At 39.0% G+C, this 19834-nt stretch overlaps 1 protein-coding gene across 4 annotated transcripts in view; it reads left to right on the top strand.

The window, feature by feature from the left end:
- Window positions 1-19834, top strand: part of caprin1b (cell cycle associated protein 1b) — a 90880-nt gene that overhangs the window by 53967 nt on the left and 17079 nt on the right. For all 4 annotated transcript variants that reach the window (XM_052028937.1, XM_052028934.1, XM_052028936.1 and 1 more), the window contains 6 exons: window positions 714-875; window positions 2962-3070; window positions 3404-3465; window positions 5928-6038; window positions 6721-6870; window positions 13674-13827. In XM_052028937.1, the coding sequence (XP_051884897.1) occupies window positions 714-875; window positions 2962-3070; window positions 3404-3465; window positions 5928-6038; window positions 6721-6870; window positions 13674-13827 (748 nt within the window). The remainder of the gene's footprint in view (window positions 1-713; window positions 876-2961; window positions 3071-3403; window positions 3466-5927; window positions 6039-6720; window positions 6871-13673; window positions 13828-19834) is intronic.

The raw sequence follows: 19834 nt of genomic DNA, 5'->3' as shown, positions 1-19834 counted from the left end.
ACGGTGAATGGTAGGGCCCTGGGGTGCAAGTTCACAGTTCATTGAAATCGGTGTCACAGATTGTGGTGAAGAAGGCATTTGGCATGCTGGCCTTCATCAGTCGGGGCACTGAGTATAGGAGTTGGGAAGTTATGATGCTGTTATGTAAGTTGTTGGTGAGGCCACACTTGGAGTACTGTGTACAGTTTTGGTCACCCCATTATAGTAAAGATGTTATTAAACTAGAAGGAGTACAGAAAAGATTCACCAGGATGTTGCCTGGACTTGGGGGGGTTTGAGTTACAAGGAGAGCTTGTGAAGACTATATTCTCTGGAGTGTAGGAGATTGAGGGGTGCCCTGATGGAGGTATATAAGATCATGAGCGGCACAGGCGTGGTGAAAGCACATAGTCTCTTTCCTAGGGAAGGGGTGCTTAAAGACAAAAGGGCATAGGTTTCAGAGGCGAGAGGTTTAAAAGGGACATCAAGGGCAGCTGCTTCATACAAAGGGTGGAATGAGCTGCCAGAAATAGTGGTTGAGGTGGGCACGCTAGCAACATTTAAAAGGCATCTAGATAAGTACGTGTATAGGAGGGGTTTAGAGGGCCATGGGCCAAATACTGGCAGATGAGACTAGCTTGCTGGGCAACGCAGTTGGGCCGAAGGGCCTGTTTCCATGCTGTATGACTCACTCTCTATAAGTACTGCATTAACTGCCACTTTCCCTTTGATAGGTTGTAAATTCACTGCAGCAGCAACCTCAACAACAGGTGCAGCCGCCAACAGTACCTGAAAACCATGCACTGAACACTGTTGCTCCCTCAGATCCCTTGGTCAGAAGGCAGAGGGTACAAGATCTTATGGCACAAATGCAAGGAACCTTCAACTTTATTCAAGTAACTATGATTTAAATCTATTTCAAGGACTGAAATTCATTGTTTGAGTAGACATATTTCCAATTAGCGACTTTTAAATCCAGATTTGTTTTGAAAGCAGTTGACTGCTGTTTGCATCTGTGCTAATTCGTTAATTACAGTCTGCTGACACAATTTGCCTTTTTTCTCCCCCACTTGACATTTAGGCAATGGAGCTTGAAACTGAAACCCTGTCAGTACAAGATAAAATGCTTTTCTGTCAATTTCAATCCAGTTAGTCCCCATCCTTGCTCTTTATCCATAATCTTGTTGTTTCTCCTGCAGATATTTATCCATATCCTTTTTTTAATAGTTATAATTGCAATTTGCTATTTCAGATCATAGTAAGGTAATTTCTTTTATTTCAATCTGACCTGTTATTAAGCAATCAACCACTGGAAATGTGTCTGAATTACTTTCTCTGAGGAACCCCATTCTATCCAGATAACTGTCATTTTTCATCTTTGGAACCATTCTATTAAATCTGTAAGCTTTTTAAAGCCTTTATGTTCATCCTAAGATGTTTACATATTATTGGATACAACACTCCATAAACTTCAGTTTTGCCGTGAACGACCATATGGCTCCATATGTGCCTTAACTTTCTGCACCAGCCCACCATGTGGACCTTGTCCAATGCCTTGCTATACAAATACCATTCACTGTCCTGCCTTCACCTATCACCTTTATTATATCTTCAAAAAAAAATCAAATTAGTGAGACAAGATTTCATCCACACAAAGCCATGCTAACCTTCCCTGATCAGACCCTGCCTTTCCAAATGTACATAAATCCAGTCCTTTGAAATTTTATCCAATAATTTCCCTACCACTAATGCAAGGCTCACTGGTCTGTTTTATCCCTGCTATCCTCCAGACTTCTGGGACCTTGCCGTTTGCTAACAAAGATGCAAAAATCTTCAGGCCCTCAGTAATTTCCTCCCTTGTTTCCTTCAGCATTCTGGGAGTGATCTCATCTGGCCTTGGGGATTTATCTACCCTTATTGTTCCAAGACATCTAACACCTCGGCCTTAATATTGACATTATCTAGACTGTCAACATATTGCTCCCTGGACTTATTATCTTCCATGTCCTTGGTGAATCCAGACAAGAAAATTTCATTTATGTCTTTGCCCCCATCCCTTGTTGGTTTGTTTGTGGTCAGATAGCTGAATAGCCAAAAGTACTTAAAAGAAATTAAATGCCAAGTTTTGGGTGTAGAGAGAGGCTGGGAGCTTATTATACTTTCATGTAGTTATTAACTTTCAGATCCTAGATATACATTCACCTTGGGGAACCTGAAGCATAATGAAGTTGGAAGTTTTTCCTTTCAGTTAAACTCTAGAAATTGCAAAGACATTCCACAACATGGAAATTTTATACAGATTCTATAGTAAGAAATAACAAGTTTCATTGGAAGTTTTAAAGTTCGGTGGGAATTTGGAAAACAGTTTGTTTTCCAGAACAGAGGTCAATGAGGAAAAAATGAACCCCCTTCTCTAATGAGTTGGATATATTAAGGAATAAATGAGGCTACCTCTAGTTAACGTGAATTGGGAGCAGGAGTGAGCCATTTGGCCTCTCAAGCCTACTGTGCTCTTTAGTAAGATCATTATTGATCTGTTTACATAGTTGCTCAGCAGGTTGTATCTGGAGGACCAGGATTCTTGAAGTACTTTATATGTCTTGTCAGCAGGAATAGAATGCACGTCCATCTGACTTATCAATTTTCTACTTAGTGTTTCTACAATTACATCAAAAATGCTGATATGTAAAATAAAAACAAAATGATTGAAATTCTTAGATCCAGCAGCATCTGTGAGTAGAGAAATAGTGTTAACATCTCTCCTTGATGACCTTTCATCAGAACTAATGTATTTTGCAACAAAGTCTCTGTTTGTACATACATAATACGTGTAGTTACTGGTGAAAGCTACCCAGCTTTTGATCAGTGGTTCTTGAGCTTGGTATTAAATATGCAGTGGAAAAGGTACTGTGTGTTTAAAGTATGTAAATTAGTCTTATAGAGACTTTTCTATATGAATGTGCTTTATTTTTGCTCTTAAAGGAATCCATGCTTGAATTTGAGAGTCAAGCAATGGACCCTGCCATTGTTTCAGCGCAGCCCATGAATACTGCACAATCCATGGAGATGCAACAAATGGTCTGTACACAAGGTAAGATTTTGAACAGCAAGCTACAAATTACTACTCATTCATGGGGTGGGGGGTTTTCCAAGTAAGCTGAGATCTTTTCTATAATCGATTAACTAACACAAACTTTGTAAGGAATAGTGTTGAGCTATGTTTGTTTAATGTGTTACTAGTTGCTCTATTGAATAGTATGTTGTTACAACCAAAATGGTCAAGTCACTAAGTTCACTGATTCTAGGTAAAATGTAATTTGACTTTTATTATAGTTGGTTAAATTCTGAGACTAGCAGTCACAGGAAAATGTTTCTGGTTTCATGCTGTCATGACTGATTAGTTGAAATTCTGTCCTTTTTCTAGTGCACAGTGAATCCAGGCATGGACAGCCCAATGCAGTTTCTGTTCAGTCAGAAGCCACACAGGTACTGTAACATTCACAGGCAAGCTATTGAAGTTACAATGTAACACATTGGGTCAGACTTTCATTATCTTAATTTACATTATTAAATAGAAGCAATGGCCTCATTGTTGGTTCCGACATGGAGTGAAGCGTATTTGGAATTGCCATTTTAATTTGGATGTTCATTTGGAGGCACTTTAATTTCCTTGTTATATTGTCTCTTGTGAAATAAATGCAGAACCTTTTTTTTTGTTCTGGGTCTATGGGTACCAAAATCTTTTGATCAATTTTTTTCACCTTTTGTTTTCTGCCCTCCCTTCAAAAAATGCATTGTTTGCCTTCTTCCTTTTAATCTTTGTGGTTTCTTGATATTCCATTTATTGAGGTGTAGTGTCCCTAATAAATTTGAAATGAATACATCAGTTACTAACCTGGACATTTTTTTTGCTGAGATCTTTGCTCATATGAAGAAATGCATTTACTTAAGTTCCCTAACAATCTGGAGTCTTAAGTAATACTGCCAAGCATGACATTAGCATTTGTTGCACTGCTCCAATTTCACCAATAGTGAATGGAGATCTTGTATCCATGGTAGTAAAGCAAGTAATGCAGGTACTGTGCCATGGACTTTCTGGGGCATTCTGTCCAAATTCCTCTATGCTTCTCTTGACAATTTTCCTGTGTGCCTGGTTTCCTGCTTGCGAAACTTCTGTGTCATCCTCTTTAGGCAGGGTGGCTTGCTTCCATTCTGGAAGATGCGTTTGTGCAAATTCTCTTAAAGTGGTGTGGCCATTGCATTAATCACTACATGGAAGTGCCATTGGGTCAAGACCTTGCTCGGTTAAAGAGGTCCAAGATGATTGAACATCAGCATCTGCTGCATGGGTTTAGTGCACATGCAGCGTGACTGTGAATATTTGTATAAGTACTAGTGGATGCAATACAACCACAAAGATGCACAAACTCAACACTGGATGTTCAAGGTTGGGATGGGCTGCAAGAGAAGGTGGCTGAGGAAGGAGGTGTGAGAACTAAAGATGATCCCATGCCTAATGTAAGCAGTATACAGATACAGGTTTCTTTTTCCTGTGTACCGAAATAGTTAACCTTGTAATATCTTGTGATTTTTGTGAGACACCTCAAAAATCCAGGGTTTTTTTTGAGGTGACCCACAACATCACAAATTTATGATAGCAATGCATGCAAATGTTCAAACCTCTCGATGTGTCCAAACAATTGTTTTCAATGTTCCACATTAAAACGTAAGCTCATAAAGTAGGTGCATGATGTTTGGTTTTGTTTCATTGGCTATTCTATTGTGGAGTTGTTATGGATTGGGTTACTATTGGTGAATGTCCCTTTAAGACATAGCACAGTAGTTTGTGTGTGTAGTGTGATTACAACAACAACAGGAGATAAGGACATGATGATGATGTTTTGGAGCAGTCAGTCAGAAGAGAGGGAGAGAGACACCCTGCCTGCTGGTTTCTGTATCAATGGATGAAAACCAATAACTGTGTCTGTCACTGCAATCCATGTATGGATCTTTGGAGTAATCCAGTGGAGTCCACTTTGTTGTTAACCTGTAGAAGGAAACAGGTATTTGTGTGGACGGCCATGTCTCGGATGCCTTTTCAGGGTGGCAGATACTTCGGAACAAAGGAATGGAGATCATCAGTGATTGAGGGTTCCATCGTGGAACATTTGGATTCGTATTGCCTCTACATTTCTTCTTCAGTCAACAGTTGTTTTGCAGAAACCTTTGCTCACATTTCACCTTATGGTTTGCTGAACTGAGCTTTGAGAACTATTCCTGGACTTGGAGTTTGGGAATTTGCCACACACACACTTTGAGTTTAGTTTTTGGGGTTAATGCTTAGGATCTAACATTTTTTTTTCCTCCAACATTCTAACATCTTTACTTTTATTTTTTTTATTATCATAAGTAGTTATTAATAAAATAGTTTCTAACACCTATACACGACTTGGTGTGTTTTTTTTGTTGCTGGTACGTGATAGTACTTATCTCCTTGGTAGATTAAGAATATAGTATTTTATTTGAGCTAACATGCCTGTTGTGATAACAGTTTTGGCTTTATCCTTGTCATGTAGAACTTAACTAAAAATGACAGACTATTTTTGTAGAAATATTAGTGAAATAATTTCAATATTGACATTCAGTCCAAACAAATGAATTTGGGCGCTACCTGAGTAATTTAATGACCATTTGCCTACTAATAAATATTTGGGAAGGAGTGAAGAAAGTATTAAATACACTTGTATGCTTACTGACCTCTTCAAATTTTTTAATTGCATAAAATTTCTATATCTCATTGGGAGACTACTTTAGCAGAATGATTTTAGCAGTTGAAAAATGCGTTCACTTGTACTAATATCAGCTGGGTCTTAGTTTTTTCAAGTCTTTGTAGTGTAATCCATAGACACTTATGTTTTTTTCCTGTTTGTTTTCTTTTAATTACTAAGGTACCTTTGGTATCATCCACAACTGAACCATATGTACCATCTCAGCCTATGTACCAGCCTTCCCATATGACAGAGCAAAGAACCCAGAAAGAATCCATGGAATCTATTCAGGTAACTGCAACATGAGTACATAGAAATGGTACAAAAACTAGATACGCTTTTCGCTTTCACCCATTTTCCAAAAATACCCACCTTTTCTGCGTTAACATTTATAGACAAAATTGGGGGGTCACCTTCTAACTACTGAATAGTGGGCATGTTGAGATTTCTAGTGTTCTAAAATATGAGCTTCCATTTTGAATTGGCATTGCAAATTTCCATGACTGTATATACATTACAGTTTTGAGTTTGAATAATATGGCTGATTTTAGCTCTGTTATCTAAGTATCAATAATTTTTAGCTTAGATGTATTATGCCAGCACTTTTGATTGTGAAAAGGAATTACCTGATTTTTCTCAGAACTTGAAATAGTCAACAGAACTGGGGTCATAATTATTTAGGGTTTTGAGCCATGATATTTTGAATGGTGCGGATAAAGGGAACATGGTAAATGGTAATTCCTACATCCTTTTCAAAACTTCCCATGAAATTGTGATAAGATTTTTCAGTCGGGCGTTCATTGGCCTATCCTATTCTGGGATTGACTGCCAATGAGAAATTTTTATTGGCTGTATCTCACAGCTACGTATATCACATTGTAATAAAGTTGAAAATGCTGTTTTGAAGTAGCTAACAGTCATCTATTAGTGGTTTGGTAACTTTCTTTGGTCTTCCAACTTCTATACATCTTAGACTACTATGTCACTGACTTCTGAACAGACTCCAGTATCAACAGCACTTCCTGTTGCTTCCCAGTCACAAGCTTTCAAGGCTCCTCCTACTAAACCTCTCCATAGCAGTGGCATAAATGTGAATGCTGCTCCATTCCAATCAATGCAAACGGTAAGATGGGCTTTATTTTGAAGTTATAAATGTATCAAACCTTTGACCAAAAGTAGATCATTTATGAACACTGATATTATTTATTATATCATCCTTTTTCATTTTGAAGCTGTCTACCTTGAATGTAAGATCTGAGCAGAATGCTATATAAACATGATCTGAAAATGGAAGTTCCTTGTGGTTAATATTGCCTTGTTACAATATGTTTCTGCTGAATAAGTTTTAATTTTCAGCCAAATGTAAGGGTCATGCATTATGAATATATAGGAGGAAGAGAACAGAATTGAAACATTGAATCTAAAAATAAAGTCATGGCTGGGTAGGGAATGTGGTTCCCTACTTAGTGGAATTCATGCTAGAGGAAGTAAGGTAGGCATATATCTGGGTCTAAATGTTTTTCTATTCTATGATACTAAAATAAATGAATTTGAGGAAATTGTAGGTGCTTCTCTCAGATTTCTACACCTTTTTACTTACCGTGAGCCTTGGTCAGGTCCAGTCAGTAATACTTCATTCATTTTTAGGCACTGAACCCAGAAAGGATACGTGGCCCGTGGAAAAGAAAATGGAAAGGAATGATGTGCAAGAATGCCTAACGTGAGAGAGGAAGAGTTGGGTGAAAGTTGAGCAGTCAACAAAAATCTTAAATAAGTTCCCAGTGGGTTGGTGCAGGTGGTGCAAGCTATTGTCTGACGATGAGAGCCAGACTTCTTGGGTTGGTGGCAGTAGAGAAAGCAGAATAGTCTGAAGTAGCCAAAATGTGCATGTAAATATTGTTACATAGGTATATTGGAAAGCTAGGCAGCTAGAATGCAACATGGGAAATAATGCACTCGGAGACCAGTGGTATAGCAAATCGCTCACTTTTAAGGCTTTGGAATTAATTAGGGAACATTACTGAAGATTGGAGTTCATCATGAGGAAAGGGTGGATCTGGGAGCTACTCAGGATGGAAAGCTAGCTACTTCAGAAAAGCTGCTAACTTTCCAATCCCTTTCAATTCCAATATTTCCTTTACACACAATCCCCATCATTTCCTTTGAATGATTCTGCCTTCTCTACTGCCACCAATCCAAGAAGTCTGGCTCTCATCATCAGTGAGTGCATATTGTCAAGTAGGTGCAGTAAGTGGAAAGGATTGTTCCCAGGGTTCAATAATGGCTTGTCGGCCATAATATCTGGAGAGGCAGTGAAGCAGCTGAGATGCAAGAAACTTTAAGGCAATCTTGACAATCAGGAGCCAAGTAAAGGCACCATGTAAAGGACAAGTGCAGAAGATGAAAATGAGTTGAGACGAAACTAAAGGGGGCTGAACATGTCAGACTCAGAATCTACAATGTTAATTAAAACACAGTCCTGTATGCGGAATGGAAAAGTTCTGAAGATGAACAAGTTCAAATGGAGTTGGCATTATTGGGAGGCAGAGTTAATAGCAAGTGGTGAATAATTTGTTGGCAATATTGGAAAGGATTGTAATTGACCAGATGGTGAGTAAAGAGAACTATTTGAAGAATAGAATCCAGTAGAAACATGGAAGATCATGTTCAGCATCCAGTATAGAGAAATACTAACATCGGATGAATCATTGAATTGTATGAAATTTGCAATACCCAAAGCTGCCGTTTGACCCATTGTATTTCTCCCAGCTAAAAAAGCTACCTGTCTAATTTCACCTTCCAGCATTTTGTCCCTAGTCTTGTAGATTAAAGTTTCTTTAAGAATGCACCTGGTTTTTTAATGGTGAGGGTTTTACCAAAATTCTCTGGACTCCGGGCAGGTCCCGGCAGATTGGAAGACTGCGAATGTCATGCCACTGTTTAAAAAAGGATGTAGGCAAAAGGCAGGTAACTATAGACCAGCTAGCTTAACGTCTATAGTTGGGGGGGGGAAATGCTTGTAGCTATCCTTAAGGAAGCAGTAGCGAGACATCTGGATAGAAGTGGTTCCATCAAGCAGACATAGCATGGATTCAGGAAGGGCAGGTTCTGTTTGACAAGCTTACTGGAGTTCTTTGAGGATGAACACAGTGGATGGACGGGAACAGGTGGATGTTGTAAACTTGGATTTCCAGAAGGTATTAGCATGGATAGAGGATTGGTTAACCAATAGAAGGCAGAGAGTTGGGATAAAGGGGTGTTTCTCTGGTTGGCAATCAGTGGTGAGTGGGGTGCCGCAGGGGTCAGTGCAGGGCCCACAACTGTTCACGATATACATTAACTGTTTGGAAGAGGGGACTGAGTGTATCATATCTAAGTTTGCCGATGACACTAACTTGAGTGGAGAGGCAAATTGTGCAGAGGATGCAGAGAGCTATAGATAGGTTAAGTGAGCAGGCCGGGGTCTGGCAGAAGGAGTACAATGTTGGTAAATGAGAGGTCATCTACTTTGGAAGGAAAAATAGAAGATCAGATTATTTAAATGGTGAAAGATTGCAGCATGCTGTTGTGCAAAGGGATTTGGGAGTGCTTGTGCATGAATTATGAAAGGTTGGTTTGCAGGTTATCAAGATGCAAACAGAATGTTAGCCTTCAGTGCTAGAGGGATTGAATTTAAGAGCAGGGAGGTTATGCTGCAACTGTATGGGGTACTGGTAGGGCCGCACCTGGAGTACTGCATGCAGTTCTGGTCTTACTTGAGGAAAAAGATACTGGCTTTGGAAACAATGCAGAGGACGTTCATCAGGTTGATTCTGGAGATGAGGGGGTTTAGCCTATGAGGAGAGATTGAGTTACCTGGGACTATACTTGCTGGAATTCAGAAGAATGAGAGGAGATCTTATAGAAACATATAAAATTATGGAAGGGATAAATAAGATCAAGAGGCAAGAAGGTTGTTTCCACTGGTAGGTGAGACTAGAACTAGGGGACATAGCCTCAAGATTCGGTGGAATAGATTTAGGATGGAGATGAGGAGGAACTACTTTTCCCAGAGAGTAGTGAATCTGCGGAATTCTCTGCCCAGGGAAGCAGTAGAGGCTACCTCATTAAATATATTTAAGACACAGTTAGATAGATTTTTGCATAGTAGGGGAATTAAGGGTTATGGGGAAAAGGCAGGTAGGTGGATCTGAGTCCATGGCCAGATCGGCCATAATCTTATTGAATGGCAGAGCAGGATCGAAGGGCCAGATGGCCTACTCCTGCTCCTATTTCTTATGTTCTTTTAGTCTGCATCTTTGAGAAAAGATTGTTCAATCTGTTTGGTTCAAAGGCTACCCTTTTCACATAGGTCACAGATCAGCAGCTGAGTGTGTTTCTTTGTTTTTGATTGTAACATCTGAATCCTTCAGAGCAAAAGTGCATAAAAACTTGTCACAATGTCACATGAAGAGCGAGATCACGGAGAACCCAAATGCAAACACCGGAATGAGACTGGAGTCGGGATGCTTCTTTGGTACCAAATGCAGAATGGCGTACAGAAGAAATCTTGTCTCTGGACTCTGAGACTGAGTCCTGACACGGACACAGGGTTTTCTAGGAGAAACCACGAAACCGGGACTGCTCTAGAGTTAATGGCTCAAAGCAGCCAGGAGACAAAGCATACCCAGAGATAGACCAATAATCTGGCAACCAGTGTTTGTGAAACCAGGTTTCTTATACTAGTCTCCTGATAGAACTCAGGTGTGTGTCATTAGGCAAATAGCAGTGCATGGATACCATGTGCTGCACGACAAGGCACCATCAATGGGGATAAGGGGCAGAATCAAGAACCAGCACTCGGAACCATGACAAAACTATGAGTCTCCAACTCTTTGGAGTTCTATTTTACCACAGTGACTCAAATGTGCATTTTATGTAGATAAATTAAAGAATAACCAAGTGCCTATGAATCCTCTGAGCTCAAAGCTCAATCAAGAAAGTTTCAAAGGCACATTTTTTAGAATGTAAATAGGTTGAAGACTGGGCCAAATAATCACCTGCTCCACCATTTTTTAAGGTCATGTTTAACTCTTGCCCACAATTCTACTTTTATACTTGATTTCCTTTTCCCTTGATTCTCTTAAGAGGTCAAGAATGTATTGATCCCAGCATGAATATCCTTTATCATTTGAAGAACTTAACCCTGGTATAGAAAATATCAACTTCTTATAGAAGAAGAAATCCCCTAAATTTCAGTCCTCAGTGCCTGACCGCATACACAGAGACAAAGCATCCTAGTCCTATGTATTCCAATTGGAGTCCAGACATTACCTTGTTCACTACCCACACTGTATCAACCCCACCTGCTACACCTTCTTCTTTGTTTTCCTCAAGGTACTGTCAGGCAATCCTATTTTGAACAGTTAACACACTGTGCGGTCAGGAATGAGAGACTTGAGGTCATCCTCAACTATGTTTGTCCACAGCAAATGTGGTCAGCTCCAAGGTTAGCTCCAGTCTTATGATGGACTGTTGATGATGGTGCACAGAGCTTTGATAAGATCAGTCTGGGCGACATATCAAAGAAGCAGTCTCCTGACCTGACAACTTCTCTCATCTCCAAGGATATGGTGTTCAATGACAGATCTCAATGTTGGTATTATGTCTGCTAAAATCCATTGCAGACACCACTGAATGAATGCAATCCAGTTTCTGCACAGAGATACTGCCTTTGTTTACAGCACCAAATAGAATCTTGTGTGTTTCAATGAGATCACCACTCACTTCTCTAAACTGCAGAAGTATGGGACTATAAAACAGAATTTAAATTCAGAGTGGTCCATGGTGGGATTTGAACTTTTGGTTTCTGGGTTATTAGTCCAGAATACCAGCCTGAGAATACCAGTAACATCAACATAAAATCATACCTAAAATAGCAGTTAGATGATGTCTGAGTTTGAAGTACTTTGCACATTGTGCCAAGGCTTCACCCCCCCCCCCCCCCCCCCCCCCCCCCCCCCCACAGGAACTGCAAAATGTTGTGAACAATGCATCACATACCTACATTAATAACCAGATCAAACAATCACTCTGGTTTTCCACAGGCAGCCTGTTCCCATTCTCAGTAAAATGATTCACATGAGGACAAACATTTTACCTTTTAAAGCTAATTAGTGTATTCTAAATTATTGCTTGAAAAGACCTCACCTTTATAATTTGAGGGAACATTTGTCTTTGTACTTTCCCCAAAATGTATAAAAACTTCATCCACAGTTTATATTAAAAAAAAATTAATATTCCTTTGTCGTTTGAATTTACTGAAGCACTTGGTTTGGAATATGTGAGACCTAATATGAAAGTTATCTTTCATTATGTTTTGGTTTAAATTACTAAGGAAAAAGAACCTGTTGTCCTTTACCTCGGTACAAGTGACAATAATAAACCAAATACCAATACCTTCTTGTGTCATATATCCAGCATTTACTGCCCATCACTAATGCCTTTGAGAAGGTGATGGTGAAGCAACTTCTTGAACCACTGCAAGCCTTGTAATGAAGCATGATCTCATTGCAGCCAAAAAGTTCTATTTTAACTTCATTGGTCCACAGGACTTGTTTCCAAAATGCATCAGGCTTGCTTAGATGTTCCTTTGCAAACTTCTGATGCTGAATTTTGTGGTGAGGGCGCAGGCAAGTTTGGAGAAAAAAGGGTGCAGAATTTCATGAAAAGAACACCTCTTCAACTGTTAAGCATGAGGGTGGATCGATCATGCTTTGGGCTTGTGTTGCAGCCAGTGGCACAGGGAACATTTCACTGGTACAGGGAAGAATGAATTCAATTAAATACCAGCAAATTCTGGAAGCAAACAACACAAATTCTGGAAGCAAACATCACACCGTCTGTTTAAAAAAAAACAACTACAACATGATAACTATCCTAAACATACCTCAAAATCCACAGTGGACTACCTCGAGGCACAAGCTGAAGGTTTTGCCATGGACCTCACAGTCCCCCAACCTAAATATCATCGAAAATCTGTGGATAGACCTCAGAAGAGCAGTGCATGCAAGACGGCCCAAGAATCTCTCAGAACTAGAAGACTTTTGCAAGGAAGAATGAGTGAAAATCCCCCAAACAAGAATTGAAAGACTCTTAGCTGGCTACAGAAAGCATTTACAAGCTGTGATACTTGCCAAAGGGGGTGTTACTAAGTACTGACCATGCAGGGTGCCCAAACTTTTGCTTCGGGCCCTTTTCCTTTTATTTTTGAAACTGTAGAAGATGGAAATAAAAAAGTAATCTTGCTTAAAATATTAAAGAAACGTGTCATCTTTAACTTTATGCCTTTTGGAAATCAGGTCATCTTTTCCTTGCTTAACTATTCACAGTAACAGAAATTTTGACCAGGGGTGCTCAAACCTTTGCATGCCACTGTATTTGCAGTGTCGAAGCCACTGGTCATTTTCACTTCATTTGTCAGAATTTGTCAAGTTCAAATTGTCTCTTCACGTACTTCATTAGTACTTTGACAATAAAGTACTTTGGATGTTCTGACAGGGACATGTGTTATATAAATATATTCTTCTAGAAAACATTAAAACGTCAGCAAATTCTTTGAGCATGCAGTGTTTTGAGCTGTCCTGTACTGAACCTTTTCATGTGCTTTCATGACGTCCATCAATTTTTCCAGGTATGTTCAGGAAAGAATAATGATTACATACTGTTAGATAGTATTCACCTAGCATAATAGATGCTTTTTACAATATATTTTAAATTCTTTGGAGATTGATTCTGTTCAAGTAATTTATTTACTGTCTTCATCTTCTGAGATTTTAATCCCAAAATTCAGGCTACTGTTCTTTTTGTTTAATGCAGATGTTATCAGGTTACAGTAGAGTCTGTTTTTAAATTGTTCTCTTTCTTTCCTATTTTCTTTTTAAAAAGGTGTTTAATATGAATGCACCAGTGCCTCCTGCCAGTGACCCAGACTCACTCAAACAACAGAGTCCCTATCAGGCCAGCTACAGCCAAGGTTTCAGTAGCCAGCCTCAGCATCAGGTGGAGCAATCTGAATTGCAGCAGGAAACACTTGCAACTGGTAGGATGTTCTTCCATAATGCTGTTTTCACCTTTCTCTTTCAAATGTCGTGAAGTAATTGTGTTGGTAGATTTGTGGCTTTAATTTTATAATGCTGTTAAAATCTAAGTTACTTTTCTTTGGGAGGAATAAAGTTGTGGAACTGTGGGCACATTCAATTTAAATGCAACCAGCTCAATTTTAGACGGTTTCCTATTCATGTATTTTCAGAGAGTTCCATTTTTAGTCATAATTCAGTTCACTACATGGCACATATTTTTGCAATTTTGCCTGAATCTTGGAAATGTATCATGGAACCTTGTCATGCTTCATTTTAAAACAAAATCTGTAAACTATTTGCTTTCATATTTTAGAATTTGCTAAATTAGAGTTTTGATTTGCAAATGCATTGTTGCTGTTTCTGGCTATTTCTTTTGGAACCTTGGGTAATGTCCAAATTATGACACCTTGGAAAGAGCAGCTTTTTTTGTCACAAATTTAACCTTTGACACTAAATGTTATTGTTAGAAATTGAAAGAATCAAGATTATTTATTTGTTCAGCCTCACCTTTAAGTTCATGAGCAGTGCACTAGTTGGTAGTTCTGTCCTCGCCCATAGTGCCCAAGTCTTTCTCATCTCTTTAGTGAATGTTGCATGCTGCTCTTTATTTGACATTGATGTCGTAGAGGGCAAGCTGGCATTATAGTCCTTGAAGGTAGTGATCCACCACCTTGAATGACTGTAGTTGCCGTGATGACGTACAGAATGCTGGTAGACAGGATGCTCAGGTGTTTGTACACAGTGACAGTGAATAGTTGCCAATATTAGGAATAATTAATAAATAGAGCCTTTTCTTATGATGCCTACTTCCACTAAAATAAACAGAAGATGTATTTCCAAGTCAGGAAAATATATAGCTTAGAGGGAAAGTAAATAGATGATGCTATCTATCTATCATTTTGCTCATCTTGTTCATCAGGAGGTAATAGTCATGGGTTGGACAGTGTTGTTGAAGCAATCCTGGTAAGTTTTGCAGTCTCTTTTAGAACTCGCACTCACTGCAGCCAGTGTATACCAGCAATGGGAAGGGTGATTACTTCAGATGCCAGATTGTGTGAATGTTTATTGAAACTAAAATCGTCCAAGCAAGTGGAGAATATCCCATCATATTTCTTTCCTTGATCTCCAGCAGCTACAATCATCTTTGTGAAATTCATTACTCTGGTTGGAGGAGAGTTTCCCCCTTGATTCCCATTGACTTCAATCTTATTGAAAGGAACCACTTGTTCAAATGGTTCCTTGATGTCCAGGGTATCACTCTTACTGTAATTCAGTTCTAGGCTGTAGTGAGAGTCAGAGAAAATGGAGATGCTGAAAATCTGAAATAAAACATAAAATGCTGGAAACATTCAGTAGGTCAGGCAATATCTGTGGTAGGAGAAACAGAGTTAACATCTTAAATTGAGGACTTATCAGAACGAGGAAAAAGAGAAAACATTAGTCTTAAGTTTCAAGCGGGTGGGGGAGGGATGAAAAGGATAAATGGAGTGTCTCTGATAGGGTGAGGCCAAGTCTATCCTGGAGATAAACTTTAGATGAAGTTGCCCCAATATAGAGCTGTAGGAGATCCAAGAGGTCACGGAGGGAGTGCTGATGGAAAGAGAAAAATGGGCTTAATTTGCATGAATGATGTACAGCAGAATCGGCAAGTTCTGATACAAGCAGAGTTCCTGAAGTTATGGAATTCAATATTGGGTCTGGAATACTGCACTACGCCTGCACAGCAGATCAGATGCTGTTCCTCAAGCTTGCATTAGACCTTGTATAACTGTGCAAGAGGCCACAGGTGGGAGTGAGGAAGAGAATTAGAGTGGCAGGCACCGGAAGCTCAGGGTTGCCTCTGTGAACTGAACTCTGGTGGCTACGTTTGTCTTAATATTTAGAAACTTGTTCATGAGAGACTTTGCATAGTTGATTAGGCTGAGCGTGCCTTTGTTTTGTCTGTATTTGGTGGCTAAGTTGATGGTGTGTGTTTTGTTTTTTGACAGCATTTTAGTACAACTGAGTTGCTATAAGGTTGAGGGCAGCTACGGATTGTCCATGACACTATGGGTTGGGGGTGGTGGGGCAGTGGTCACATGAAGGCCTTTCTCTGTAGGATATGAGAAAAGCAGATAGAGTCTTGATAACAGAAGGGTGCTTTGAGCTCTCTATTACTAACTTTATATTTCTAGATCATTTAATCAACTGAATATCTCAGCTGCAATTATGGAATTCAATCTCCAGTTGTTGTGGCTTCTGGATTATTATTCCAGTAATTCAACCATTATTCCATGATTTGTGCAATTTTTTTTATTGATTTGACCATTGGAGGGATGTTAGCGGTTTTTAGGTGGGGTTTCAGCATTATTTCCAATTTGCATTTTCTGTAACTACTCTCATTAACTTCATTTTTTTTTCCTTTCTAATAAGCTTTTCATTGTCACCAGTTGGTTTTCCGCTTTGCCATGTGTGTGTCACCTACTGTGAAGACATGTAATTTCCTTATTTACCCATTATGTCCCATGTGTCTGAATTTTTATTTGATCTTGGTTTACTTTTATATATTCTATTTTTCTTATCTATCAGTTTCTTTGTCTTTTGCCAATTTATAAAACCCTCTGAAAGACTACACTTACAACCCTTTGCAACTTTGAGCCTCTTTCAATCCAAGATTAACCTTAAACTCTGGTTGGCCATAGTTGGACCAATTTTCTCAATGAAGCTTGCAGTCCTCAAGAAAATGTAAATTTTGAGAAATGAGTTTTTGCAAATTTCCACATTTGCTCATCTGCCTTTATCTTTTAGTCTAATTTCCTAATGCTTCAGCCAACTCTTCCCTCATAATGGCTTCAATTAAATTTAAGGCCTGATTTTGGACTTGACCATGTTGCTCTCAAACTAAGTATGAGATTCTGTTATATTTATTCATAATAGTTGCTCTTCAAAGGATCCATTACTATAAGATTACTGATAAATCCCATTTTTGCATAATACAAAATCTAGAATAACAACTTAGTTTCATGATACATTATTGCTGATTCGCCAGATTAGACATCCTGTACCTGCCAAAAGGGACATAGCTGCCAATTATCTGCATTGTTGGTTTGCTACCGGAGATGTAACTCCTCCGTCACAGTTTGGCTGGAGGCACAACTAGTTCTGAATCTGGGATTTTGCCTGGAACAATAACCTCTGTAGTATTTAATGCTCTCAACTTTTTTCTTGTTATCATGTGGAGTGAATCAAATTGGCTGAAGACCAATTACTGTGTTGGTTGTGATCTTGGCAATGAATCATCCACTCAGTTCCTGGCTGAATATGTTTTCATTCAGCCTCTCATTCTGGACCTTGCTGTTGTTGAGGATGGAGATTTTCTTGGAGGCTCAATCTCCTGTTAGCTGTTTTATTGTCCATCATCTTTCCCAACTTTTGTTTTTTAGCATCTTGCTCCTGGCAAGATAACAAATGAATTTCAGGGTTCCTGAAGCACGAATGGTAGCTTCATTTGCTGTATGCCAGGACTTGTCATTTTCCATTTTTATACACAAGTAATTTGAGCACAGGCACAAGGAGAATGGTGTATTTACAGAACGTAAATCGTAACACATTGTAATTGACGGCAAGAGATGTGAATACTATGAAGTACTCAGTTGACTGGCTGAAGCATTATAGTACGGATAAATGTGAAGTATGTCAAGTGATGAGCACGGGCTTATACTGTTCCTTGTGTTACTTAGCATAGGGTTAAGTAGGATCTCTGGCATTTCAGCACCTCCTAAATTTATTAAGTGGACAAAACAAGTTGCTGTATGGCATTGGTCTTGTACTGCAAGTAGAGTGAGGTTGCAGTCTTAAGTGAAAAGTGCCCCAGAGGACCACAAAGTTCTGAAGTGTAGATATTTGTCCTGTTATATTGGTCACCTCTTAAACATTGCATCTGAATCATTCATTTTCATTAAAGCTCTGGGTGGGGTTTGGATTCATACAAGTTTGTATAAAGCCGCCTGCTTTATGCTGCTGGCTTAAGACTGACTACTTTGTATGCAAGCGGGGAGAAAGATCTATAATTAAAAATGAGGTTCTATCATAATGTACAAAGGCTGAAGATTGTTCAATTCACACAGCAACTTTAACATATCACACCTTTAATGTCATAAGATATCTTATGGGCAGGCACGGTAGTGTAGCGGTTAGCGTAACGCTTTACAGCGCCAGCGACCCGTGTGCAATTCCGGCCGCCGTCTGTAAAGAGTTTGTACTTTCTCCCCTTGTCTGCATGGTTTTCCTCTGGGCGCTCAGGTTTCCTCCCACATTCCAAAGACGTACGGGTTAGGAAGTTGTTGGCATGTTATGTTGGCGCCAGAAGTGTGGCGACACTTGCGGGCTGTCCCCGGAACACTCTGCGCAAAAGATGCATTTCACTGTGTGTTTCGATGTACATGTGACTAATAAAGATACCTTATGGAACACAGGTGCTAATAGTGAATGTGAGAGATTTGGGGCCAGGTTGTGTTTGGAGTTTGTGGTGTATTTCTGGATGCCCCATTACAGGAAATACATTAATTAGTACAACTAAAAAATTTTGTGATGCTTCCAGGAGTAGTGGATTTTAGGTAGGATTCCAAGTGTTACTTTTGCCTTGTGTTAACCTTGAATCAAATTCTTTGTGCCAGTGAGCAGGATGATCCTGCAAATTCACCTCAATCTTTTGAGTCTTACTGCTGCACAGTTAGCAGTTTGTTCTGTAATCCGACCTCAGCAGATAGTAGATGAATATTTAAGTCATGGTGAGTAGATCAGAAGAAAACAGTACAGATTCAGATAATGGAGCTGATGAGGTTTTCATCTATGCAGGTCCAAAATTTAGCCTTCAATGTTTAAGCAAATCAAATGATACCTAATAATTCATCCATTTTGTGCATCACCCATCTTGCTTTTCCAATAAAGTTGATGAGAAAGAAAATGTGATATATTGTTTCGTATATTGTCTTGGTCTGATTTGCTGTTGTATACACTAATCTTGCAATCATCTTTCCTCCCCCCACCTCCTTGCCGTATTGATTTTGGGTTTTTACTTGGATATGGGGGTGGTGATGGCAATTAAACAATTATGGACCAGAAACCCAGAAATAATCTGTTTCCTTTTGTTTGAAAAATTTTTTTTGAGGTTATGTGATAAGGAACAGGTATACTTATCGTAGGAGATGGAAGATTGCTAGTATATCTGAGGAAGGTGTCTGGTTCACTGGTGTTGAGAATTGGTGTTGGTGGCTAAAATATGGTGGCTTGTTGGATTTTTTTGTTGCCTCACTTTTACTTGTGTTCAGAAAAATGACTTGTGAATGTTGCAATATCTTGTTACAACTTAATTTATACTTTAACCAGACTGGTGAAGTTGAATGAAACTTGGCGAGTAGGAGTTTAACATCAGGATTTAGAATCCACACTGATTTTAATCATCATGTCAGGGGAAACGCATGTCATCGCTGGTAATAGTTTTTTTTGTATTAATTTTATAACAGTTATTGGCATTTGTAAAATTCTTGGAACGCAGTGAAAGTAGTATTCTGTTTGGCTTCTGTATCTTGTTCTCCCATTTTTCTAGCCATCTGAGTTCTATAATCCTCGTATGCTTGCCCAACAAAGTTGCATTAATTTCAATTTTGGAATTTTCAATTAATCCAACCCTTGGTGGATTTTACAGTGGTAGACATTGTGGGTTTCTACAGTCTTAGGGTGAAGAATTCCTTTCTTACAGCTGAATAACCTTTTGTCCAATTTGAATAAAATACCTTTTGTTTGGGTTCTTCCACCAATCGAAAGTGTTAAAATCTACCCAATAAAGACTTAACTAATTTTAATTCTGTACAGAATTCTTTTGTTTATATGCAAGGTGAATGAAATCAGAGGGGATTGCACCTTTGTTTATTTGATTTCTATTTGAGATACTGTGGCCACGACTTCACTTGTACTAAACTGATTAGA

This window comes from Pristis pectinata, chromosome 14 (genome assembly GCF_009764475.1).
Source record: "Pristis pectinata isolate sPriPec2 chromosome 14, sPriPec2.1.pri, whole genome shotgun sequence".
Lineage (NCBI taxonomy): Eukaryota > Metazoa > Chordata > Chondrichthyes > Rhinopristiformes > Pristidae > Pristis > Pristis pectinata.
This window is presented reverse-complemented; position numbering and strand designations above follow the sequence as displayed.